A 26504-nucleotide genomic window follows, 5' to 3' on the forward strand; every position below is an offset into this window, starting at 1 on the left:
GCAGCAAGGGAGCTGGGAAGGTAAGTGTCAGCATGGCTCTGGGGAGGATAAAACCCATCGATGGGACCTGGGTTGTAACCCAACCTCCCTCTCGTACACGTACGCGCATGCACACGCACACCAAAAATGTTTGACCCAGCGCCAGCCTCAGCCCTAAAACCCCCAAACTCTCTTTCCATTTAAGTGCTAATTCGTAACAATGCCGTATCCATCCGATGGCTCTAAAATAGCCGGGTAAATGTCTTGTCCTTTTATAGCAGTGGCCCTATTGTCAGCTCTGGCATGTGACAGGTCTGAGAGTGACACAATGAGTGACTTCAAGAGACCGGACAGGGATAAAGACCTGTGTGTGCTGGTGATTTATCCTGCAGCAGCCACCTCTTTCCTGTCTGTCTGTCTGTCTCCTTCTCTCCCTTTCTAAAGCAGCCCACCAGCAAACCAACATGCCTCCAAAGAAGCCTGAACCTAAGAAGGCCGAACCTAAGAAGGCCGAACCGAAGGAAGAACCCAAACCAGCGCCTAAACCAGCAGAACCAGAACCCAAAAAAGAAGTTGAATTTAACCCAGCTTCTATCAAAGTACGTATCGTTCAACCTGGCATGGGAGGGAGCAGGCTGGTGGGACTTGGGTTGGTGGTGGTTCTGGTGGTGGTGTATTCAATGCTGCGGAATGACATTCTCCAAAAGTAGCTCTTGGTTTTGAGCAGAAAGTGAGCAGAAAAGGCAATTGCCACAGGTAGAGTAAGAGTGGGAGCAAAGTCACTGGGGGATTCTGCTAAACAGAGAAGCTAAAAGCTGAATCTTATTTTATCTGAGGATGTTCAGACCTGTTTGTCCCGTCTTATCCCCAAACTAGCAAATTTTATTGCATGCAAGCTTCACTGACCTCAGTGAGAAACTTAGTGCTCCTCTGCAGGCAATATTGCAGGTAGATGCCAGGAAGGCTTGACTGTACTCAGAGCTGACCACTGACTAACCAACGGCCAAGGCTAGATTGTAGGCTTGGAGTGGGCTGAGAGCATGGGTTGAATTCATTTCTCTCTGCCTGGAACGCATCACTTTAGTAAACATCACCAGCCTGGGACTTTCTTAAAGTGAGCCAGTGACACCTCCTGTGGTTTTCCAGAAAAGCCTAAATGAATGGCAAAGGAACTATGTGCTTATGTGTGTGTTTTGGAAGGCAGAGAGAAACTTGGGCAAAAATCCCGATTTCCTGAATGACCTGCTGCTTTCAGGTTCTGCCCCAAGGATTCCTCCAAAGGACATGAGCCTTCTCCTCCTCCCTCTCCTCTAGAGAAGTCTCTGCTGGAAAGAGTCACTGGTGATCTCAGCAGGGTTTGCTGAAGTCTTCCTCAAATGTGTAAGGACAAGATTGTGTTTCCAAGGCCATTTCAGAAATAGATTTTGAGAGGATTTCGAGTCACTACTCTAATCCTGAGCTGCCTAACTGGCATCACGTTGCCCTTCCAGTGAACCACCCCTTTGACAGGGAACTGCCAATGTTTAGGAAACACTCAAGGTTTTAAAGCCATGAAGCAGGTAATTCCAGTGAAATGATGCTGGAGATCTGTTTCCCTTTCAAATGCTTTTTTCCATGGGAATTTACCCTTCAGCAGAGAGCGACTCTTTTATTTCAAAAGAAATTTCTCTCAGAGAATGATAAGGAGAAAGAAATTATATATTCCTATGGAAATGACCATGAAATGTCCTTGGGGGAAAGGCATTGCCCTTGGAGAAAAGAAGGGGAGTTTTGCAGAATCTCACAGGTTGCTTTCTCATGGGCATTTGGACCAGACAATGACTGGGTGTAAATCAGCATTATTTTGTTGATTAGTTTAAAGCAGACAGGTTCCCTCCTGTTTCTTACAAGAAATTGAGCAACCAACGGGGGAGTCCTGGTGACCATCTGTGTTTAAGGTGAGCCATAGGACATGAGACAAGACTAGATAATGCCAAAGAGGAAAGCTGACAGCTCCACTGCCATCCATGGAACCAGCTCCTCAGAGCTGAGGTGAGGGATGAATGTCTCTGGGACCCTCTCTTGTTAGCTCAAAAAGTAGTTTCAGCCTCAGGAAAACACAGAAACTATGTGAGAAAGGGAGTAAGTTACTCTGTCTCTTCTGTCTGCCTCCTGAGCACACCCCAACAGGTCTCATGGGTGGCTTGTAAATCACGGGCTGCTGAAACTGTTTGCTTCTTCTACGTGGGACTGACTCCTGCAGCTGGGGATTTCTGACAAAGGAAGCACTGAAAGTGGATTTGTTCTTCCTTGAATTGTAAAGACCTTGAAAAGTTTTCAGTTTATATACTGGTGAAAAAAAAGCAGTCATTTGTAACTATATGAAGAAGAAGTCAGGTTACAAGGGATTCAGTTTTGGGCTAGTTTTGGGAATAATGACACCATAGTAAGTGCTGTGCTCTGAGAAGGACTTCCACTGTGACCTTGGGCAAGTGGTACGTGGTGGGATCCAGCTCTCTGCTGACATCTCTGTGCTTAACATTCCTGCACTGTAAAAGGAGGAGGGGGCAATTGCAATAACTTCTCTTAGAGGGCACAGATACCTTCAGCCGGGATGCCATGACATTGTGGTATGAAGGGCAGCTAAATCCAGGAGAGAGATGAGTTGTAAATAAATAAAAAAAGCCCAAAACCCAAACTGGTACCACTTAAAAAATAGTCATGCATCTTTGCAGTCACCACAATTTCAAAATAATCAAAAACATTTTCATCCAAATAGGATTTGAAACCAATTCATTTCTACATTTTTTTTAGACTTACTTACTCTGCACACTTATTCATGCTAATTCTTATTTTTCCCTCCAGCGCAATTTGCAATTATGGACTCTTATCATGTTTTTTAGAGGGCTAAAAAATATGTATTGAGCTCCTAAAAATAAGTAAATCCCGTACTCCCATGATAACATCTCTTCATCTTTGCAGAGACTATTCCATTATCTACTATATACAAAATTGGCTAGGGAAAGCATTGGTAGATGCACAGTTTAGGTCTGGGTTTCTTTTTTTTTTCCCAAAACTTGTAGCAAGGGGAGATGATATCCTCTAGAGAAGTTTTCCTGGGAATTTTTCAATTAAATGTTTTTCATCAAAAACGCTTTTGTCAAAATTGAAGCTATTTGTGCACAAGGGCTGGGTCTGGCAAATATGCAGCTTCCTGTTCCATAAACCTAGCTTTGGTGGAGCTCAGGCCATCTGGTGTAGATCAGGATACCTCCCTAGATCATTGTACAACATTTGAAAAAAATGCTTTAATGAGTTTTGAAATTCTCCAAACATCCCGTTTCTGCATTCCAGGATGAAACTTGTTCTTGATTTCATGCAGAAGATAATCTATAGTTAAAAAAAAGCGAGGAAAACAAACTTGTATCAAAACAAAATGTTAAAAATGATCAAAATGCATCTTTTGATGTGAATATCTCAAATTATCAATATTTATTCTCAGACCTTATTGTGCAATTTTGTATTTGGAATTTTTAGACTTTTTTTTAGACATTAAGAAGTCTCAAAACTAAAATATTTCTGTGGTAGAGAAAAGTACTTCTTGTTTCAATTTTCCTGATTGTTATAGTCTGCTGTCATGATAATGGTCTAAAAGAGCCTTATTTTGCACTCCAGAATCAGATTTTCCCATTGTCTTTCTCTTGCTGCTTCACAGTCTCAATCTGTGTTTGGTCTGGGTTGGGATGTCAGTCACAGTGGTCTAAATGTGAGGTACATCTCTTTAAGTAAATGCAGTTATTCTAAAGTTTTAATGTTACTCACATATACATTCCCATAGAATTTGACCCAATATTTAGAAATTTGCAAAGTAGATTGAGTGTGATCAAATGTTGTTTGCAACTCACAGACGAGCGTTTTTGGGTTATTTTGTGTATTTGTTTTTCTGTAAGATTTTGGCTGAGTCCATGAGGAAGTCTTTTTTTAAGGAAGTGTTTCTCTAGAATGGGAAAGCCTCTCTACTTTGGGGAACAGATTGTCCTGAAGAGATTTTGTAGCAAGAAGATTGTCTTTTCCATAGATCTAACTCATTTCCACCTGAATGCTGTCTTTTAGCAGGGGGGCACATTTTGCCAGAAATATATCCTGCTTTCCTGAAAAATAGTAAGGCTGACGCAAAACAGGATTCAGCTTTTATTGTTATGGACACAGAAAGTGGGACTGACACATCTAGCTTTAACCATTGGAAAGCTGATTATTGATCTTAAACAGATCATCTATAACCAGCAGAAAGAAACTCTCTAGAGGTTTATCCCTTGCAGCGATGCTAAACACCTATTTCAGGATGGATTGAATCACCCTTGGGAGATGCTGATCTGTTGATAAAGGGAGACGAGACAGGTATTTGGGTGGCAACATTTCAGCAGCTAAAGTTAGCCGAGATGACGTGTGCTCCGAGTCCAGTGAGTCCCGGGTACAAAAAGGCCACAGAGAGACAGCTGGCGTATGTGAGGACCTGGAAGGGACACGGCTTACCATATAGAGTTATCCTTAATAACCACATTTTCCCATGTCATCACTTGATATGCTTATTGTAGCAGCATGCAGTAATACAGGTGCCTGGGGAAAAAACAGTCATCGTTTATTTTTGTGGCGTGCTGTGGTCTTGAAGCCATGCGAAACCTGTTCTCCCTGAAAAGCCCTGCAGGCTTCTGAACATCTGCAAGGATATTAAAAAATAAAAGCTTCTTCCCTTTTTCTGCAAGAAAAGATGTAAGAGTATCTGGGATGGGAGCAGCCACGAGGGAAATAGGCAGGCATCGTGCAGCACCAGTAAAGGTGAGACCCCGCCAGACTTGTCTGCTCAGCTCCAAAGCACCGTGCGTGCCGCAGCGCGACGGCAGGGTCGTGGCCAGGCAGACGTGCAGGGCTGCACGTGCGAGCCTCCGCCGCAGCGTGGAGCGGGGCTGAGCAGGGGTCAGGGCGGCTGCCGTCTCGGGAAGGGAAGCAAATGTCTCTTGGGGAGATGGATTGATTATCGAGGAGAGAAATCCCATTTCAGCAACAAATGTCCTGCTAGGTGAGATTGTCAGAGCAGTTTTGGTGCCTTGCTGAAGAATGTATTCTGGGCTGAAGTGACTGAAATGATTATTTCCGAGTAAGCTTCAACATGGGAGAATTGTATATGAGTTAATAGTGGACATACCTGTGAGGAGGGCTTAGATGGGGGAATGAAAAAGCAGGAGTTACTTTGTGGATAGAAAGGATTTTGTTTGTTGGGTAAATGTGTTGCATTAGTGTGCATGAGAGAAAAAAAATGCTCTATTAAACATGGCTGTATTAAAGAAATTCAGTTTATGGGAGTAACGAATGTGTGTACAAGAGAGGGTGAAGCAGCGTATGACACCTTTGTGCCTTTGTGTGTGAGACAGAGGTTTTGTAGTCACATTTTTGAGGAGTTTGTGTGCGCAATGAGCAGCCATGGGGTGTGTGCCCTGATTTCTTGAAGTTTTGTAGCTGCGTGAGAGGTTTTGAATGTACCTCTTATTCAGAGAGAGGAATTTGGCTACATCCCTGACTTCTGTAAGGAGAGAGGGGAGCGTGTGTGTGTGTGTGTGTGTGTGTGCATGCGCGCGCGTGTAAGGGTGAAGGGTTTTGTAGGCAAAAAGGCTTCTTTGTGAATAAGAAAGCTGATGTGTTGGCCCCCTTGAGAGAGATTCTGAGTAGGCAAAAGAAGTATTTTATCAGTGTGTGTGAGGGAAACAGGGTATGAGCTCACGGGTGCGCATCTCTTCTGGCGTGCGAGGCTCAGCAGCGGATAACGTTGTAGCTGGCTGGTGGCAGGAGCGTAAGGTCCTTTGCAACATGGACGCGTGGAAAGCATGACACAACAGGGGTTGCACAGGAAAGAGGGGGGCTTTTCTTGCCAGAAAAAGCCATTTGCTGGGCCAAGGTTATGACATCCCAGCACGGGCATGATTTGAATCAGCATATTGAAGAACCCCTTCCCTCCGGTGCAGAGACAACAGGAGCAGGTTTCTTCAAAGCCATTCACCAATCTGTTTCACCCCTGCTTTACACCAGGAAAGCACATCTGTGTCAACAGTGCATCCGGTAGAAGGTGGTACAGAGCTGTCCCTGAGCTACCCACCCAGGGCAGCACAATACTCAGTGTGGGCACCATTTCTTTGAGTCTCTGAGTAGATGATGACCTGGGACATACTAAAGGCATCCAAACTCATAAGGGCTTGTCTGATTTAGAAGAAAGCCTGTCTGGATATCCCATGCAGTGTACACACATCATACCCAGCTTGGAAGAAGAAATCATGTTATATTTTAGTAAGATGTGGGTCTTTGCCCACTTTGAAACCTGTTCAGGATGTTAGATCTCATTGAGAGTTTGGCCGAGTCTTCCTTGAGAATGACGTGGGAACTCTTTACACGTGTATATCTAAGCCTCCAAGATCAAGCACCAAGACAGCTGAAGGTGGCCACCATATGCGTTCAACCTCCCAACACCCTCTCGTCTTTCTCTCTCCAACCTATTTTTTCCCTTGGTTTCATTCCTTCCAGGTGCTACATATTCTCATTGTCATCACCATTATTATTATTGGCCTACAGTGCATCTCAGCAGAAATACTTTTAGAGAGCAATTTCCCTCCTGTGCTCACATATTTGAAGGTTTCTGAAGTGGGCAGACACCTGCCAGGTTAAACTGAGCCCATGCTGGGCCTCTTTCTCTCAGTGGTTTCTTCCTGAGCCTTTCAAGCACAGAGAAATTTGAGCACTGAGTCTTGAGGAGGCCCCAGGCAAAAACGACTAAAAGTTTAGCAAAGACAAGAGACCCCATTGCAAGCTCATGGGAGTCAGCAGGAAATTTTTCCTGTTGCATTTTATGGGATTTGCCTCTGACTCACCATTCTTGCTATGGACCGGTGCTCTGGCAAGGTGTGAGAACTTTTGTAAGCTTATTGTGATTTATTTTTAATTTAGCAAGCGATGAATGCCTCTTAAGTAAGTGCTCAAAAATTCCATTGATCTGGCAAAATATCTTCAGATGCATAGGGACAACTCCCTTTTCAGCATAGTAATGGTATAAACTGCTGTAACTCCAGAGGAAGATTTCAGATGCCATCTATATTAAATACCAGATACCTTTCTTAGGATGGGATGAATCTTTATTTGAAAGTGGAAAAAGCCCAGCCTGGTTTCTAGGGAGGGAACCTAGACATTTAGCTTAGATGAGATGACTATCTCAGCTGGTTACAGTGAAGAAAAAGGAGCTCTGCCCTGAAACCTTTGGCTGCACACGTTTGAGTTACTATCTCAAGCACAGGGTCTTAGTAGGCTATCCAGACAAGTGCAGAAAGTCACTGGAGGTTTGGATTGCGGTATTAAAAAGTGTCCACAGCTAATTAACATGCGACCCACTGCCCTCTTGCACGAGAAAGCTAATGAACCAAAGTGCCCTGATACCCTTGGGGTGGGCACAGGAGAAGAAACAGAAAATAATAAAATAGGAGAAATTCCATTCAATTGGAATAACCAGGATAACCAGGGTCCTCTGCCCTGTTCAGCCTACACCAAATAGAAATATGAGGAGGAGTGAAGAAGGACAAAGGCTTTTGCATGATCTATTAGCATTTCATGTCACTGAGCGTGGCGAGTACTTGTTTTATAGAGCTTAAGGCTCTTTAGTCATCTAATCTGACATCCTATATGCAGATTTTGACCCAGGTGAGCTCTACTGAGCCCAAAGACTTTGGGTAGGAAAAGAGCATGTTGGGCCTGATGAGAAAGAAAGAAAGAAAGAAAGAAAGGAAGAAAAAAAGTGGGATTCACCTGCTTATTTCAGGCATCTACAAGTTAGGCATTCAAGGCTGAGCTAGTCTCTTCAGGCTCCCATTACAGTTGCTAAAGAGAAACAGGCACTTTCAGAAGTTCATTTATTTCACCCGAAGACGAGCATCTAAGGTAGATTGAATAAAGCAGTGGTAGAGAAGAGGGCCCACTGAAGAGCAGGGACACTCAAGCCATGATCTGGATGCAGTGAAGAGCCCTGGCAGTTCACTTTTGTGCCCCAGCTAACCAGAACCGCGAATACTTGGTGCTCAGCAGCCGAGCACTGCCGGAGCTGGACTGTGCCTGGATGCAAGCCAGTAAAACTGCCTGGTTTGTACGGTGCAGTATATAGCTCCACTGGTTTGCGTTTCCACCAGTCTGGGGACTTTTCCACAGTATAGAACATTGGTTGCTGAATGTTAGCGGTTCTGCCCGAGGCCCTACTTTAAAAGAAATGATGGACCTACTCCAAAATCCTGGCTCTGGACTGACCATGGACGAGACCTGAGCAATCTCTACCACATCTGAAAGAAAATCCCGCATCCTCCCCATCCGTCATCCCCTCAAAGCTGGGGGGAATCCAACTTCAGTAGAAATGTGGTCCTTCCTAGGAAAAACTTGACCCGAGGATTTCAGGTCATAACAGGCAGCAATCGCTTTGGGTGGGAACTGGAAGAGGAACGTCCTCCTGGAGAGATCCCCCTCCCAATTCAGGACAGCTAAAGTCTGAGGCACGACACTTTTCCTCCATAAATGGTGCTTTCTCCTGCCCTGCCTCATGCCCTCTGCGTCGCGGGGGGTGCGGAGGTCTGACGTTGCACACGCACAAGCACGCACGGGGAGGGGAAGCTCAGCTGGAGGATGCTGTCAGGGCTGTCAGCACAGTCTCTATTCCCTCTCCAAAGCCTCCCCGCTTGTGAGAGGCTGTTGTATGCAGCTACCACAGGTATTTCTCAGGAGTCGGGGGCTGAGACATGCTGCCTTGCACATAAAAATCAGGTGATGGTCGAGCTTATAATGCCTCATTAGCAATTTTCTTCAGTGCTTCTGGCTGGACCCCAGAGATAAGCGTAATTAAAATGCCTTGCTGTCATAGCACGCTCCTAAAGGCAGCTATGCTTTTTTATTCTCTCCTGTATTTATCATGCTCCATGTCACTCTGGAAGCACAGGACGTTCCCGGCCAGGCTGGCCATGGTGGGGCAGCTTTTAATAGCGGAGAGAACACCTTTCCCCCTCCTGTCCCTTCCTTCGGAGCAGATGGCCCCAGGTTGACATGAATTTGGCAGCTTGCTTGACAGAAATAAATCAGTGCCTGAAAATGTAAAGGGTATTTCAGCATTAGGAAACAACCTGTAGCCTTGACCCAGTGAAATGTTTAATCAGAAGAGGGGATGTGGGATGACTCAAGTCCCCGGGGCTGTAGCATCCCGAAGAGATGCAGGCCAGGATGCAGAGTGGAGAAGAAATAGTAAGATGTTGAGCAAGCTTGCATTAAAACACAGCAAAAGGGTTTCTTTGTGGTATATTCCACTCATTCTTAGGGCCAAAACCGAATAGCACTGGAAATCGAAGGAGCTTTCCAGATGAATTTTCTGGGCCAACTTCTGAAAGTCTGGCTATCTTTGTATATCTCTCTTGTTCGCAGAGCTGGGTGACATTTCTCGTAAAAATACTTTTGGGGGAGACTTGAAAAGTGCAGTTTGGTGGTACCAGAATGTTTTGCAAATAGATTTTGCAAAGACTTTCCAAAAAAATCTGAAAAGAATAAAGAAAATTACCAGTTTCAGCTTTTTTTAGTTAATTCCCTGTTTAGAATTTTTTTGATCTGAAGCAGCTATTAATTTTGGAGGATTCTTTCCTTCTTATATAAAAAAATACCCAGAAATTTTAAATGGTTGAAATTACTTCAATTTGGGCAAAAGAGAACATTTTGACTGATCTGGAACAATTTTTCTCCCTCATTTCCAACTAAAACTGTCATCAAGTAGAACACAAAACCCAAACCTGTTTTCATTCTTAATCAAAATGACTTTTTCCCCGAAAATTTGGAAATTGCTCAGTGACACCCTAAGATACATAGTCCTATGATTTTTTTTAAAAAATAATCATTTTTCTGGACAGTTTCCCCTTCCAAGTCTTTGTTGTGCAGCTGTCGAAAAATAACTTTTCTGCAATGCCTGATGTCTGTGGCACAGGAACGTACAGAACAAAACCTGTAAACAGCTCAGCTTGGTCTGAGGGATGTAGAGATCACAACCTGTCAAGTTTCATTTGCTCTTTTTTAGTTGAAAGAACTCAGAGTTGCAGCAGTACTGAATCCTCAGGCCCTGGAACATTTAAAGTGAAATGTGCAGCTTTCTGAGTCTGCTGAGAGGCAGGAGTGCAGCGGGATTTTTCTGAACGTGACTTTCCTTTGTCTCTCATGGAAAGAAGACAATTTCTGCAGAGGGTCTTAAACGCCATCAACTGTATTTCCCTAATACAGGAGAAAAGGCTGTGACTGGGTAAAGCCTGCCCAAGGGTAGCCCAGCTTTACTGAGTCATTTGAAATCATCGAAAGTCAGGTTCTCTGTAAACGTGTCTAGGGGGCTTTTTCATCTCCCTCTACATTTCCCTTTGTACCCCTGCATGTTTCACAAATTTATCTGTCTCCCCTGATATTTACGCCCCCCCCCATCTCTGCAGTATTTCCCAGCCTGCTTTTCATTTCCGCGTGAAGCGTGGAAATTGTGCAAATTGTGCAAAGCGAAGAATTGTGCAAAAGCAAAGAGCTGGTTTGAAAGGGTTTGCACTGCTCTCAGCAGGGCGATTTCAATGCAGTTATTATTTTCCCGGTTCATTTTCTCTTTTCAGTCATTATCTCAGACAAACTAGGACACAAGAGATCGTTTATTTCTGCTTTGCCACCGAATGAACTTCGCAGCTTTTCGAAAAAGGGGGGGATAAGAGAATAACAAATAAGCCCTGTTTTGATAGTTTCTGGGGTTTTCAAGTGGCCCTTCAGCAGGTCCTGACCTAGAAAGCTCTTATGGTAACACACCCTGCCATGGAAATTTATCTTCTGAGATCTCAACCAACATGTTTGTTTGCTTCTCCGGCACGTGGTGTGGATGTGGCCTCTGTAGGCTTGTTTGCATTTCTGTAGTTCTGCGTAAGGTAGGGTTTCTTTGATTTATAGATGGGGAAGTAAGCAACATATCAGTGTGGAGATCTCGCGCTATGGGTGTGTGTGCCCAAGGTGGGAAGCGAGTGAGAGCTGCCCGACCCGCAGCCTTACCATCGTCCCTCCAGCCGGTGCCTCCCAGCCTTGCCTTTTCCTTTTCCTCTCTCCAGTCTGCCCCTTGATGAGCAGGGAGTTATTAAAAGCACACTCTGGATACGGAGCAGCTCTGTAATAAGATCTGCATTTCTCACATAGCTGCTAAACCTCAATCAATATGGTTTTAATCGCCATTTGTGTAACGTGCAATAACTATTAAATTTAAATTAAATGCACAGCTCAGAGTATGCAGAAGGCCCTGGCCAAAGTGCTAACTTTTCCCAAGTTGCTGGAAAGCTGGACTGTAGAGACAGAGTATTTATTCCTCCTGTAAACCAGTTAAATCTTAACTTGGAGAAGGGGAAAAAATGTTGAGAGTAGCTATAGGAGGGATGGGGGTGGAGGGGAACAGTGGCTCTTAACAGAAACAGAAACTTTGGGTTTCCCCTAGCTTTTGCAAAGACGTTAGTGTTTGGACAGAGGTGCCTGGGTGCACTTTTCTCTGGTGCCTGTGTTGACACGATGGAAAAAGGCTTTAGTGGGTGTTTCCTGCATGGAGCAGAGTCACACAGGTCGTGAGTTGGATCGGGATGTGACTCAGAGCCAGATAATGATGTGCTGCCTTCCCTCCTGGTCCTGCACCCCATCCCTTCTTAGGGACAGGCCGGGTACCAAATTGTCACCAAGTCCTTGCCATGCTGGCCCAGGGCAATGCATCTCCATATGAAAAACATTCCCAAGTGAAAGAGCCCTCCAGCTTTGATGTGCAAGCCCCAATGGTGACCTTGGGAGCAGCCGCCTTGGGTAAAGACCTATCTCTGCACTTACATGCTCCAGCAGCAAAATGGGGACAGTGATAATTACAGCTCTGAGATGGGCTTTCACGAAGGGTTTTGATGTGTTAGAAGAGTAAGGCTGATATAAATACCTAAAAGCTACTTCGGAGCAGTTCCCCTCAGCAGAGTGAAAAGGCAGAGTGTATCTACACCGATTTTCAGGCAGATGTGTGCAGAACCAGTTAGCTCCGCACCAAGAGCAGGAGAGTGGGAAGAGCTCCTGCTGCCTCTCTATGCACATGGCTCCAGCCGATGAGACCTGCCCACCCCGCTGCACAGGCTCTGGGACTTTGGGTCCGAAATCATCCCAGCCTCTCCTAAAGCTGTAGTGGCACTGAATGGTCTCGAACTATGGGGCTTTCCGACGTTAGACTAATAGTGAGCTCCTCCACCTCTGTCTTCTTTCCTCCCCCAGCCCAAGGGCTGATCGCTTGCTTAGACTTTGTTGTAAGGTTTCCAAGTGGCAAAAGGATTGGTTAAAGCCCAGGTATTATTAAAAACAGCAACAACAAAGCAATGTCAAAGCATATTTCCTAATAATTTTTCCTATGTATATATATATGTATGTATAAAATTATCATATGCTGGCCAGTGTAAAGAAGTGGAAAGAAATATGGGAAAGGAAATGGATGTAATATTAGTAGAGGGGCAATGCCAATATAATCTCTAGAATGTTTTTTTTTTCCCTCCTAAGCAAAATTTCCTTCTTGAATTTAATTTCATGTCTCATTGTATGCATGCATCTTAGATGGCATTGTTCCCTCCCCTGTCCTATCTGCAATCTGAATCCTAAAAAAGCAGACGGGGAGAAGAGGGACTCAACTAAATTTAAACTGAAATCATCGTGCTATGCTCAGGGTGTGCGGTCAGCTTGCAGCCCAGCTCTCTTCGATGAGATAGCTGCTTCCCAGAATCCCAGCCGTAGCCAGGGAACTGGGTGCTGCTGCCACTAACAACAGGGATCAGGAGAGCTTTAGCGGCTTTTGCTTGTGAATGCCGTTCACCTCACAGACTGATTCCCACAGGGGGTCAATCAGCATAGCCCCCTCCAGTCACGCGTGCACCCATGCTGATCTACCCCAGCTGAACACCTGCATCCTACTTTTCCAAAGATCTGTGCTCTACAACCAAAAGATCCTAGCCTCTAGATTTAAAAGGATCAGTCCAGATTTACACTGGTCCTTTATAAACCATCATCTCTCACTTCTGGTTTCTCTGGCTGGCTTGGGGGTTAACGTGTGTGTGTGTGGTTGTGAATGTGAGTTGTGCATACGATATATATTAGGAAGAAATTCTTTACTGTGAGGGGGTGGTGAGACACTGGAACAGGTTGCCCAGAGAAGTTGTGGATGCCCCATCCCTGGAACTGTTCATGTTGGATGGGGCTTTGAGCAACCGATCTAGTGGAAGGGGTCCCTGCCCATGGCAGGGGGGTTGGACTAGATGATCTTTAGGGTGCCTTCCAACCCAAACCATTCTATGATTCTATGATATATATATGTAGTAAGTATATATATATATATATATATAAAAATACATAGTATGTGCATGTGTGCATAGATGTGTGTAGGACAGAGATTTGATTGTACATTTATGTATGTTCATACATAAATATGAATCAATACACACATATATACAGATGAGCAAACATTTACACCCATGCATACACCCCTATGCAGTTTGTTTTCTTTATCCAAATGCCCGGTGCATGCGTAAGCGCACACTGTACCCATGCAACGTGCCTGGATGGCCAACTCGGGGACCAGTGCCCCCTCCCAGCCCTCCAACAGGTGCAGGAGACCCGAACCCTACAGCCCATGCTGCCGCGATCGCGCCGGGAAGGAAGGTGGCACTCAGCCCACAACCCGGCCGGAGCCAACCCAGCCTCCAGCCTGCAAAAACTGCTCTGCTCCAGCAAATTTACGCATCCAAAGCCCAGAATAGAAACAGTGACAATCCATCGATTGTGTTTTCTGGGAAGCAACGGAACATCGCAGCCACCAGGCAGACGCAGCTGAAAAATCTCCTGCAAGAAGTCTGCTCCTGTGAACGATCTTAGAAAAACAAACCAGTTTATAACCCACCCAGCCTTAAAAAAACAGCAACAGGGAGCAAGGAAATAAAAAAAAGGCATCATTGAGAAGCCAGCTATGGTTAAGAACAGCCTGACAATAACTACTGAGTGCTTGGGGGGAAAAAAAAAGAAAATAAAAGAAGAAAAAAAAAGAAGAAAAAAAGAAGATAAAATGTCGGTAAGGAAAATAGCTCAAACTTTTCAGTGTTTGTGGTTAGTGCTGACTAGTAGGTAACAGTCACAGCCTGGCAGGGGGTAAAAATGTTCTCGCTTTGATTTAATGGCTGCAAAAAGAACCCCCCCCCCTCCCCCAAAATGCACCCCCCTCTGTCCAGAAATGAAATGTCATCGAATGCCATGCCGCTTGGTGACAGCACTTTATAAACACGGCAACTGAATCTGCCTCCAACATCCTTGCGTATGCTGGCAGAAGCTGGCTGCAGTGAGTGCAAAAGGGCATTGAGAACTGAGGCTGCGGGACATGCGCAGACCTTGTGGGTCTTGGAAGAAACTTGTTTTTCGGTGTCACCTTGCAGGTTCCGCTGCAAGGCCTGGAGAAAACTGTCACGGGTCAGAGCACTTGTCAATATGATCAGGTTTTGGACGTTGACACCGTTGTAAGTAGACTGCAAAAAAACCAAAACAAAACTCTGAAACGTCAGCTCCAATTGTGGTTGTAGGAAAGTTCAGATTTGGCTTCTTTCTACATAAATAAATAAACTTCTAAATCAAGCAAAGGACCCCAGCAGGCTGAACTGAAAGGAAAAACTCGTGGTGGTGGCAGGGAGAGGGAAAAGGTTTCTCCTTCTTTTTTTTTTTTCCCCATCGGAATTTGAAATTTCAATAAAAGGGCAGGATTTAAAATTTCTGTCCTCTTGACCAACCTCCCAGCTGGGGCTCAGCTTTTCAGACTTGAGCCCCCTGGTGATGCTGGGGATGGGCAGGAACATCCAGTACAGCTGCGGTTACATAGCGAGATCAGAGCACACTGTTTTTCAGCTCACAATGAATAATGTCCTGCTTTGGAAAATAATTAAAAAAACCCAGCTAAAAACAACCCCCAGAGTATGAAGTATGGCAGATATTAGTTTGTGCTCGTGGATTTTCTACGGGGAAGTTTTGGCCCATTTGAAACTGGGGCTGGGTTACAGGGTGATTATTTTGGGAGCGGCATGTGCGCTCTGCCTGCCAGCTTCGTGTAACAAAAGCAGAGCTCTCCTAGTTGCCAGCACATTATCATGGTGACTCTTTGGCAGCTTAATGCTGTCTTTTTTCAAGACAGTTGCAGGGCAAGGGGTGTGATATTTTAAAGGGGTCCAGCTACTGTTTGATTTTGCAGGAGCTGCAAGTGCACAAGGATGGACTGGATTTGCTGGGGGCTGGTAGCTGGCGTCATCCCATCCCTGGGAGGCCTTGGGGTGGTGATGGCTGCAATGCCCATGATGGAGAAAAATAACACCTTTGGGACAGAGCTGGGGAGAGTGATGTTTGCATCACATTGCACGGTGTGGAGTTGTGTCTGGGTATGTCTGGGAAAACCTTAGTATTTTCTATCAGGACACTGAAGCTCTTTTGTGTGTATTGCTGGGCTGCAAAACACTGTCAGACTAGACCTTGAAGGAAGAAAAGCAAGGTAGATGGTTGTGGTGACTGGTGCTGCTGGTGGAGGTACTTTGCCAAGGTGTTTTGTTTCTCAGGGGACCTCGCTGTGTACGAGCAAGACCTTCAGCTTCCACATCCAAAACCAACTCCTTTGCTTCCAGGAGATTTTTGCTTTACAGACGCCTTTCTGCTACGTCTTTCCTGAGACCCATCAAACTCATTTCATTTGGGCCAACTAAATGCCTCATATGGTCTCATTCACTACTAGCATGACTGGCACGTCAATCAGCAACCTAGAGGAGTTACACAACTGTGTCATCTGAGAGCAAAATTAGTTCAGCAAAGGGTGGTTGTTTTTAGGCTTGGTGGGGGAATTAAAATATTAGAAGAAACCAGCTTGAATTTTCAGGAGGAGGTTTCAGCAACACACAAAAAAGCCACAAAAATTCTTTTTTGGCAACTCGAAATGGATTTGTTCAGCCCAAAAAGAATTGTTTTGGTAGGGTTTGGATTGATCTAATGTGGGGGAGTGGGATTCTTTAAGTCAATTTTACGTGAAATATGCCATTTCAATAGAAAAATATTTGAATTTAAAATAAAAAAAGAAAAGAAAAAGCCGCCAGTATTTACAAGACAAAACATTTGATTTTGGAAATGAAAGACAAAGAGAAAGGCTTTTATGTCAAAATAATAGGTGTAATAATAATAATAATAATAATAGTAATGCCTCATTTTTTTTCTTACCTAAGCTGTTTACCAAATTAAATACAAAAGTGTTTCACTTTTCCTTGCCACTTTCCAACACATCATATCCACCAAATATATTATCTGGTGACTAATTTCCTGTCTTGTTTGAGACCTTCCATCTTCAGGCGATCACATTGCAAGGGGCGCAAGTGCAATGCCGTCCCATAATCACGTGTGGAGTGGTGGAGTCCACCTGTCCCCATGCATGTGGATTGAGAGATGGGCCTTCTTCCTTCTTCGCACCCACTTACCAGGAGGTTTGAGGGCCTGAAGCTCCTAGGAAGTGTTGTGATGTGCTTCACAAGCTGTATCCTTGGGGCTCTTCTCTTCTCTGCTAGAGACCCAACCCATGAGCTATTGTCTACTTCAAGCAGACAGCACAGGCAACGTCTGACCTCTCCTACACCCCAGGCTCCCCTCCAGGATTTAACAGAGGGTATTTTTTAGGCTTTATAATTTCTTCCATGGTTGCGAACATCTGAACAAACATCTGCTGGTGAGGCTGGTGAAGGGGGGGAGTTGCAGAGAAGGCAGGAAGCCAGCTGTCAATAAATGGTTGGAGAATCCAAACCCATGTTGCTACAGGGAGAACAGTCAGTCTACAAAGTGTTTTATATTTCTGGTGCTGGCCGTTGCCAGAAGCTGTCTCAGTTCGCCAAAGCGGCTGTGTCATTCTCCTGTTGAGGCTCTGGAATTTCCCTTTGTACTCCGGAAAGTTGTGGCAACACATTCCCCATCCAAGAAAGGGAGCTATCAATTTATGGGCTACTACCAGAGTTGGAAAAGCACAGTGATTGAAAAGCACACTGCTCCTTACAAGAAAGCAACACTTGCTTTCTTGTAAATACCTTCAAGAAGGTATTTACAAGAAAGTAAGAAGCAAGGGGATGTGAAAGCCTGCCAGGGGACTGCCACCCAGTGCTCTAGCCGAGGCTGAGGATGCAGAGCACCAGCACCAACGGTGAGGCTGCTTTGAGTTGCCACGTGCTCGGACAAGCTTCCTGCAAAGTGCAAAACTGAACCTGTGCCCTGTAGACATATCAGGCTGTAGTTCCTCACTCAGTGGGGATTCAGAGCACAATGGTATGGCTGAGCACATTTAGTCTGAGGTATTGAGGTTCAGGATTGTGTTGTATTTCTTTCCTTGGGGTAGGAATCTCATGGTTTTCCCACATTTATTTCTCCCTCTGGCTGCACCACTGATCTCATGTCTCTCCACAGTCCTTCACCACTCCACAACCTTTAGTGCTACGCACCTGCCTCAGCTCTCCCCCTCTCCAGCTCTGTCGCCACCTGGGAGCATCCCATGGAGTGACTCTGAGACCCAAACCAGTGCTTCCTAACCCCAAACCAGATACCACTCCTTCACACAAGGCTTTTGCATCCAATTCTTGAAGGACTAGGTGAATCAAAAGTCACAACATGGCAGAACTCATCCAGACATTCCAAAATAAAGTAGGGACCTGGAAGCCATAAAGTCTGCTGAAGTTATAGTAGGAGCAGTGGTGATATACTGCGGTAATTTTTCAGCTCTCAGGAAACCCAGATAAAAGAAAGATTTGAGGTGACCATCTTCTGGTGAAAAAGAGTGCAGGCTGGAGAAAAAAGTGTTTATGTGTTTCCTTGTGTAGCAGCATCCTCTTCATGACCTTGACAAAGATTTTGCCTCATTTTCCTTGTCTTGAAATACGTATCTTTTTAAAGAAAGGCTTCACCAATTCAGCTGAAAATAATGGTTGATTTCTATTTTCACCTCACTTTCATTACCAGTATAGTTAGGTATTGTAAAAGGTCAATTCAACAATTCTGTTCTCTATTTGACTCCCGAACAATATATTTTCTGCCATTCTGAAATGATGTGTCATTTCAGTCCAACTTGAAATAATTTTTCTTCTGAAAACATTGGGGACCAAACATAAAACTGAAAACACAGAGTATCATTAGAGTTTCATGGTTGGGTTTCTGTTCCACAAATGTTCATTACATTTTAGCTGTTCCCCATGAAGACCAGGTGGAACATCTTGTACTGTCACAGCGCATATACTAGTCAAACGTCTGTATGTTGTACTGTGCCTTCCCTCCCATCAGACCATGAGCTGAGTAGAAATAATGAGGAAAGTCCTTAGGGCAACCTTGGGAGCTAAATGTACATGTACCAAAAGAATTTCAGAAGACAGAGGAGATGAGTGATCAGGTGTGACTATCAAACCACAGCAAGGGATGGAGCTGTATAAGACTTGACCATGAGTCAAGGTTTGCCCCATGGGCAGTGGAGGAGTTTATGTACGTCATAATTGCTCTACGCACAAAGTGATGGGACAGGGGATGACGGGGATGATGTGCATGGATAGGTTTAAAAAGGTCTTAGCGGAAAAAACCCAAATGCTCGTGAAATACAAATGTAACCTCAACACAACGATACTGATCTTGATGGCCTTCTGGGCCTCTTTCCATCTGCTGCATTTCTGCCTCCTAAATCAGTCTCCCAAGAGCACAATAAAAAAAAAACACAACAAACCTTCTCCTTCTCCGAAACTAACCCAGACATGGCTAAGTGAAAACCTTGCTGCTTGTATTAGGATTTCTCAGTGTACTATGAAACAAGAATATTGTTTCTTTTCTGGAGAGGCTCCTTCCTTGCATTGTCTAAATGCTTCCCCCCAGATAACCTCTTGACTGCTGGTTAGCAACAGTTTTATTAATAGGACTTATTTCAGACTTAGCTCTGCCTGACTTATCGTGCACAGAGTTATGGGCTTGATTGAGATACTAGGGGTTTATAAAAAAATTCCCTGAGATATGAAGCTGTGAATGACGTTAACAGCACTAAGGGCTGCGTGCATCCCCCCTGGTGTCTCTGGGACAAAACCAGCTTAATGCCGTTGTTTAGGCAAAGAGGACAATAGCATTAGGGCTACAGCTGATGCCACTGGTGACCAGGTGATGGTCTCCTAAAGCCAAGATTGCTAAAACAGCGGGAAAGCTGGCATAACACTTCCTGTTTGTTATGGAAAGATTTTAATTCAGACGTCTGGTGTCTTCAAAGAACGTGCAGCCCAGTCTACACATCAGGGCAGGAGACAAATGGAAAGAGATTTGCAGTCAGCAGCTCTGTCTCTCATATGGATTTGTACCAAATACCACCACTGTGAGCCTTGGTGCTGTGGATGCTTGGCACTCATAGGAATGTCCTTGCTTTAAAACCTCAGTTGCCAACAGAAAAAATGCCAGGGGAAACTCAATTCTTCTGAAGTGCCAGTATATTTAAAACAAACAAACAAACAAACAAAGCCCCAAGGGAAATCATCCTAGTCTACTTCAAAGGAACTGGAGAATGTAAAGCCATATCTGCGAAAGCAAATTCACATTAAGCCTGTGAGTAGGTTTTGCAGCCTCCAGCTTCGGGTGATGAGGGCTGCTCTGCTGACCGAGCTCGGTGAAGTGTGGGGTGATGCTGGTGTGCAGCAGTGTAAGAGCCTTGGGGCAGGAGTGGGTCTGGGCATCAGAGATACCACTGGGGGCTTTCATTCCCTTGGATGCCCCCTGCATTGGAGCAGCAGACACAGAGCTGCCTCAGAGCATGGGTATGGGTCACTGTTTGTGGCTGCAATGCATTAGGACTCATTTGCCCACTGCTTGGCTTAGCCTGACCCCATTTTTACAGCCTATCCTATGGATCCCTCCTGCCTGGGGTCTCTGGGGCAGTCCTCATGGACAGCTCCACCCTTGCTTTTGGTACATGGAGATGGCTTTGGTTTTGTGTCCTCCACACTATTCTGAGGGAGAGGGGAGGGAAAACAAAATCCCAGCTGTCTTCAGTCTAAACATAGCCCAGAGTTCATTCCATCCATCTTCAGTGATACCTTGTGGCTGGGTAAATGATGACTCGCCTTTCCCTACAACTCCATGGTGGTATGTGCTGAGAGGGGAGAAAATAGCAGCAGCCACCACCCACACATCTCTACAGCTTTCCTGAGAGCAAGCCGTGGCTGGGTGGTAGGTCTAGTCAAACCATCTGCCACCGCCTTGCCAGCTGTCATACATGGTCCTCCAGCTCTGGGTGGTTTTATAGGGGCCATGATTAGAGGTGAGGCACGCTCAGCCCTTCAGCTCAAACCTTCCCTTTGATCCAGCCGTGGGAATTTGCAGTCATTCTTTTTCGCTCTGGCACAGTTTCTCCTGATCTGCAGTCTGCCAAAGGGCTAGCTCACGCTTTCATCAGATCAGAAAAGGACATCTACATCTGTGCTAGTTGCCCACACTCTTTTTATCATCATTGTAGAACTAGTTGATCCACTCAGTGAAAAGGCGAGCACAACTCATCTTCTCCCCAAGTATAGACCTAACACAAGTCAAATCACACCCTAGAAGTGCCCGTTCCCTTCTACTGGTATAAAGCAAATGTGGGGTCACTGACACATCTGAATGTCTACATGTAAGTGTAGCTGAGAGGAATTCTTCCCCAAGAGCAATCCATCATAGTGATTTAAATACAAGTTGCCAGCAGCCCTGGCCTTATTTCACCCACACTGGCTATTGATGCCTGAATAAACTCAATAGGCAATTAGCTTCAGGCAAATTCTCAAAGCTTGATGTAATTAGACACACTGGGCATAAGGCTGCTGCTGACAATGCACCTGTATGAATGTGTTCCCTGATGGGTATTTATTTCTAATTAAACTAAGGTATGTAGATTTGGGATAGGACCCAATCTAGATTATTATAATTTTCATGACAAAGATATGTTTGGACCCCTCCATGTGTTAGGAAACGGAAGAGCATTCCTATTCTTCTGGGGAGTCCTTTCTTGCATTCTTTAAATGGTTCCTTCCAGTCAGCCTCCTGGCTGTCCTATTTCATTAATTGGATTTCATTCAAGGTAAATTATGACTGAGAATTTCAAACAAAGTGCTAATCCCCTGAATGAGCTAGTTCAGATAAGGATTGAACAGGGCAGACACAAAAAATAGTGGCCTGATTTTCAACAATTGCAGGATTAGTGCTGAGTCCTGCCTTCCAAGTCCACCAGAAGTTTTCTGGTTTGTCCTTCTCCTAAGCCAGAAGATGCTCAGAAACACTATGGTAGGGACAGATAGGCTGGACACTGGTAGGAAATATGAGTTTTGGGCTGTCTGTATCTGCCCTGTAGACCCTCATCGTGTCCTATGAATGCTAGAGCTCCTTCTGCTGCTCAGGGTATCTGGAGACAGAAAAGCATCTAGGAGGTGTCCACTGAGCCCTGGGTGGAATAAAAAGGTTGCTGTTGTCATGCTCTGCCATGTCACAGCTTCCTGGCTGGAGAGCTGGGGAGTTAGAAGAACTCCACCCTTTAATATCATGAAAATCGTGAGTAGATGATGAAGGGATGTGTCACATTGCATTTCAGGGAGTTTGCATTTGAGGTTCTCACTATACCTTTGTTCCACCTGGCTGCTTTGCTACCAACGAACAAAATATGATACTAAACGAGTGGTGGTCAGCTTCATAAGGAAAATCTGACCCAAAATGTGTGGGGTTGTACATATGTTGGGGAGAGGAGAAGGGTCATATATGTCGACAGAGGAATGCTTCCAAGGGTGGGTGTTTATGTACTGTTAGGTCTGTCCCAAGCGTATGCTTTGCACGTATGCATTTGCATGTTTATCCATACCAAAATGTGGTTTCTCTTTATTTATGCATTCACCATAAGGGCAATCTGCCAGTCTTCCTGCACTGCAGGAATGTCCCCATCAGCAGAGGCACCCACCCTGTTAGTTTTCTGTGAGAGGCAGGTGTAAATTCTGGTGTAAATTCGCATTACTGACCTGTGCATGTTCATTCAGAAGCTTGGACCTCACGTTCTGACATTGTGTTTCCTTCTTTTGCATTTGAGCTCGGCAGCAGCCTGTTGGCATCGTGTAGCATTTTTGGAGTCCAGAGCTGTTAGAGGGCAGTGCCACAAAACCAGGGCGTGGGACAACCCTAAAACTTAAGGAAACAGGAGTAAATATGAAGTGATGAGAAAACAAGAGACAGATGGCAGAGTCAGAGCACGGTCCAGAGAATGGTCCAATATAGTACAGCAGTGGTTATTAGAGGATGCTTTAGGAAAAGGTACTGGGCAAAACTTCCCCAAAACACTCTCCTAAACCTCAAGCAGAGACTTCCTAAGCTAAGTATTTCTGTACATTTTGTATGGAACAGAAATTGATTTCTTTTCCAGGAAATGGTCCTGTGACCCCTTACACACATGTAGACTGTGAACATCCACAGTACCCCATGAACAGCTTTCCACAATTCAGCTGTAAGAGCAAAGAACCACTTCTTTCCATTTCCTTTGAGCCTGATTCATGCCTGCTTCACTTGATACCCCCTAGTTCTTCCACTGTAAAAGACTACAGAGAGTAGATCCCCATCTGTCTACAGATAAAACCCTTTCAGCGAAGTAGCCTGGGATCTACCATAATCTCTGTGGAGAGGGCGCCAGCGGTGGGGTCACTTGGGATGGGGGAAAGAGACTACAGCAGGAACACAGGAGCAGCAGAAGAATGGACAAAGGGCATCTGCAGCCCATTGTGGTGGGGGCAGAGGTCCTAAAGGTGGGGCTGTTGAATAGGGAAGGTGGAGGAGGAAAGAAGAAGAATCTACCTGCTCTATAAAATTATTTTCTTGGATATATGAGTCAGTATTTTTCATGGACCTCACAAGCATGCAGAACCGTGACACAGAGAATACCCAGTGCTCTTCTTATTTGCTTCAGTTCTTTGTTTTTATCTGGCTTTTATTCTTTGTCTTTTCCAGGTTGAATTTACCCCTGATCAGATTGAAGGTGAGGAAGATGTGTTTCTCTTCTGTACACAGTAAATACCATCACTGGGAGGTGCTGGCAAGTGCTGGGGTGGACATGGGTGTGGTACTGGAGCTGCCTTGAGAAGGGAGTTGACTCCCATGCTTTAATTCATGGCTTTGCTCCTGCTCCAACCCTCCTCCAAGTCCTCTGTTGAGTTGGTCAAGAGAAAAGGGGGAAAGTCATGCACTATGCAGGTTAGGTACTTATTTCATTAAAGAAAACATCAGCTTCTCTGCCAATGAGGCAAAACCAAAAAAGAAAAAAACTCCCCACACCGCCAAAACCTCAGTCCAAATATATACTCTTTCTTTAAGAAAACCCACTAACAAAATATCAATCTTTTCAAGAGAAAGTCTCACAACTGTGCTTTTGAGAACTTTTCCCTGTACTCAATCAGAATTTAATGTGTTACAGTTTTGTGACAGCTCTCCAGAAACCAGCAAATAATGACAGCGATGACATTTTTTTTCTTTCAAAGCAAAACATCAGCATTGGTTTCTGAACCCCTTGTCCCAGCCCAAGAAACTGATACTGAAACCTCATGCATGATGTCCTGGGAACACTACCACTGCAGCTGTCCCCTTCTTCCCCAACTACCAGCCTGTTTTTTACTTAAAGGAATAATTGATAGATAGAGTCATCTGGCAGAATTTTGCTTTGGTCTTTAAACACTTGGCAGAACTTGGTAGAGCTTATGAAAGATGGTATCGGAAAATGGGTTAATTAGAACAGATGGGAAAAAAAAAAATCACAGGCTATCCGCTCAGGCTGATTCAGAAAGGAGAGATACAGAAAGAAGGCTTTTCTGTACTGGAACCAAATGCCATAATATCTTAGAGATTGAGGCTCTGCCACAGACTTCCAACATCACCTTGGGATTTTCATGCCCCCCTTTAATGGCTTTAGTTTCTATTTTCTAACAACAGGTCAAAAATAACTCATGATTGGAGGCAACTGTCAATTTCTGGGAACCTGCCCCTTTTCCAGTCCCAAAGTCATGGGAGAACCATAGGAGAGGCACAATTCTGAGCGACAAAACTTTGAACTATTCCAGCAGCACACAACAGCTGGATCTCTCATCAGCTAATGTTCTGGGGATTGGATGGGACCCACCTAGTTTCTATATCTTGTTTTCTCTCTCCCTGAGGAGAACTAGCTACACTTCTATAGGAGACTATATCAGAGAATGGGAAAAGAAAAGACCTATTCAGAACAAAACAGGATGCTTGTCTGGCCATCAGTCCATTGGAACGCCTAGGAAATGGCAAATCTGGAGCAACCCCAGGGATGCCATAAAAGGTAGCAGGTCTAGAGCAGATGTAGACCATCTCTACAAACAGAAAGTTGCATCTTCTTTCTTTTCTTCTTTTCTTCTTACAGCTGCCTTTTGGCCTAGCTGCACTGACTGCATACACAGAGAAAAGCTGGGAATCCAGGACTTGTGAAATAGGATGTCCCTGAAGTATCAAAAGGAAAGCCATGGCACAGGAAGCAGATAATATAACCTGTGTGAGAAAGGCTATGAGACCTCCATGTCAGCTACAACAGCATAACAGAGTTATACTGTGTACTAGCACTGGGGAGAAACACTAAACCCACTCAAGGTTAATCCTACAGTTGGTTCATAGGTTCTGCCATGAGTTGCTGGAAGGAGTGCCTGATGGCCTGAACATCACCTGGGGACTGATCACTACTCATCAGTCGGCTCCTCAATTCCTTTCCTCCTGGCCTTTTCTGGACCTTTAGAAGGTTCTTAGGTTCATAGATGAGTGGGCAGACAGATTGATAGTTGCCAGATGGATATTTACTCCTAGGTAGAGCTTAGATGCTTCAGATGTAGAATTATATCTACAGCATGGTCCACAGTTGTCCTTGGATTGTCCCTGGCATGCTATAATATAGTTATCTATACTAGTTTGCACATGTCAAAACCTTGCCAAGAAATGCGCCATCAGTTTAAGAAAGTGGACAATCAGTATTCCAGTGCTTGAGACTGTTTTATTTTGTGTTAAAAGCACAGGTTAGAAAGCAAGAACCACTTGCCATGATTTATAGCTGCTATACTGGCTGTTGGCATGACCTGAGAGTTGGGACTCACAGGAGCTCTAGATTAATACGTCTTTTTTATTTGTTTTCTCCTTCCCATTCTCTCCTCACCTCCCAAGCTTCCAAGATGGCCAGCTCTACCTTTCTTCTGGGTTTCAGTTGCACTTGTTTTGTTCTGGGTTCATTTCCAGCTCTATGCTGCACTGTTAATTTTGTCAAATTTCCTCTTTCAGGAAGTCATCAGGAGGTCAGGGTCACCTGTCACACCTTTATATGTGTTTTTTTAAAAATACACCTCTAATGTATAATAATCACCTCTTTTTCTCTCTCTGTTGACCACATGAGACCTAGGTGTCTCAGTGAGACTAGATGTTTCCCCATTAGTCAGCTGAAACTAGATCAATAGGAAGTCCATCCTCTGTGTTAGATATTACTGGCCTTCAGTCTATCATCATTGACCCAATTGGTTTTCTGGCAGCTGATTCTGAATTGAGGTCGTGGAGGAGAAAGAGGCAATGCAGCATCTCAAGGTCTTTTCCAGCCCTATCTTCTAGGATACTCTGAACCTCTTCCTCTTGTTAAGGAGAAGACTTTGTTGCACCAGACTTACTTCCCTGCAAGGATTCATTGTTATGTTAGCCCCCAAAATGTTACTCTCAGAAGGAGAAGAATGGTCTGTGGGTGAAGCCATGTGTAACACACCCATCTTTACATGTCCTCCTGCCTCAACTGTGAGTGAAATCATTGGCTGTGGCAATATGTATTTATGAAACTGGATTTCTGGTCTCTTCAGCCCCCTAAATTACTGAAAAGAGAATAATATGAGCTGTTCAAGACGAGAAGATAGGTAGCAATTAGGCATATGAAAATATACACTGCTCCTGCCAGTGGTTTAACGGCTACCAGGAGGACAAAGGAGACCATAGCCATGCTGGTTTCATTGCTTTGATGGAAACATGCATTAAGCCAGCAAATGCAAATGCAAATGAAGAAAAAAAAAATAGGCTGCTTCTGTATATTGACAAAATGGGTTTTCCAAACCCACAGGCCAATGCTCTGGTGAGAGGCGGTTACATCTGATTTTAAATTAAAAAAAAAAAAAGGAGAAATGTGAGCTGTCAGTAGCTGTGATGAATTGTGAACCTTTAGGAGGTGGTGCAAAGGGTGCTCAGGCAATTGGTCTCAGGGAGTAGGTGAACGGCAGACGAATGAGTAGCTCAGGGAGGTAGGTATATTTCTCATCCGCCTCAGCTACTGAGAGCTCCAGGAAAGGACAGAGCTGGGAGTGGGTCTCCGGCCCCCTTCCACTGTC

General features: G+C 44.7%; 1 protein-coding gene across 1 annotated transcript in view; it reads left to right on the plus strand.

Moving 5' to 3' along the window:
• The first annotated feature begins 443 nt into the window (after positions 1–443).
• Positions 444–26504, plus strand: part of MYL3 (myosin light chain 3) — a 36992-nt gene continuing 10931 nt past the window's right edge. The window contains exons 1-2 of the mRNA XM_075495493.1: positions 444–578; positions 23098–23125. Of these exons, the coding sequence (XP_075351608.1) occupies positions 444–578; positions 23098–23125 (163 nt within the window). The remainder of the gene's footprint in view (positions 579–23097; positions 23126–26504) is intronic.

Source organism: Mycteria americana, chromosome 2, assembly GCF_035582795.1.
Source record: "Mycteria americana isolate JAX WOST 10 ecotype Jacksonville Zoo and Gardens chromosome 2, USCA_MyAme_1.0, whole genome shotgun sequence".
Lineage (NCBI taxonomy): Eukaryota > Metazoa > Chordata > Aves > Ciconiiformes > Ciconiidae > Mycteria > Mycteria americana.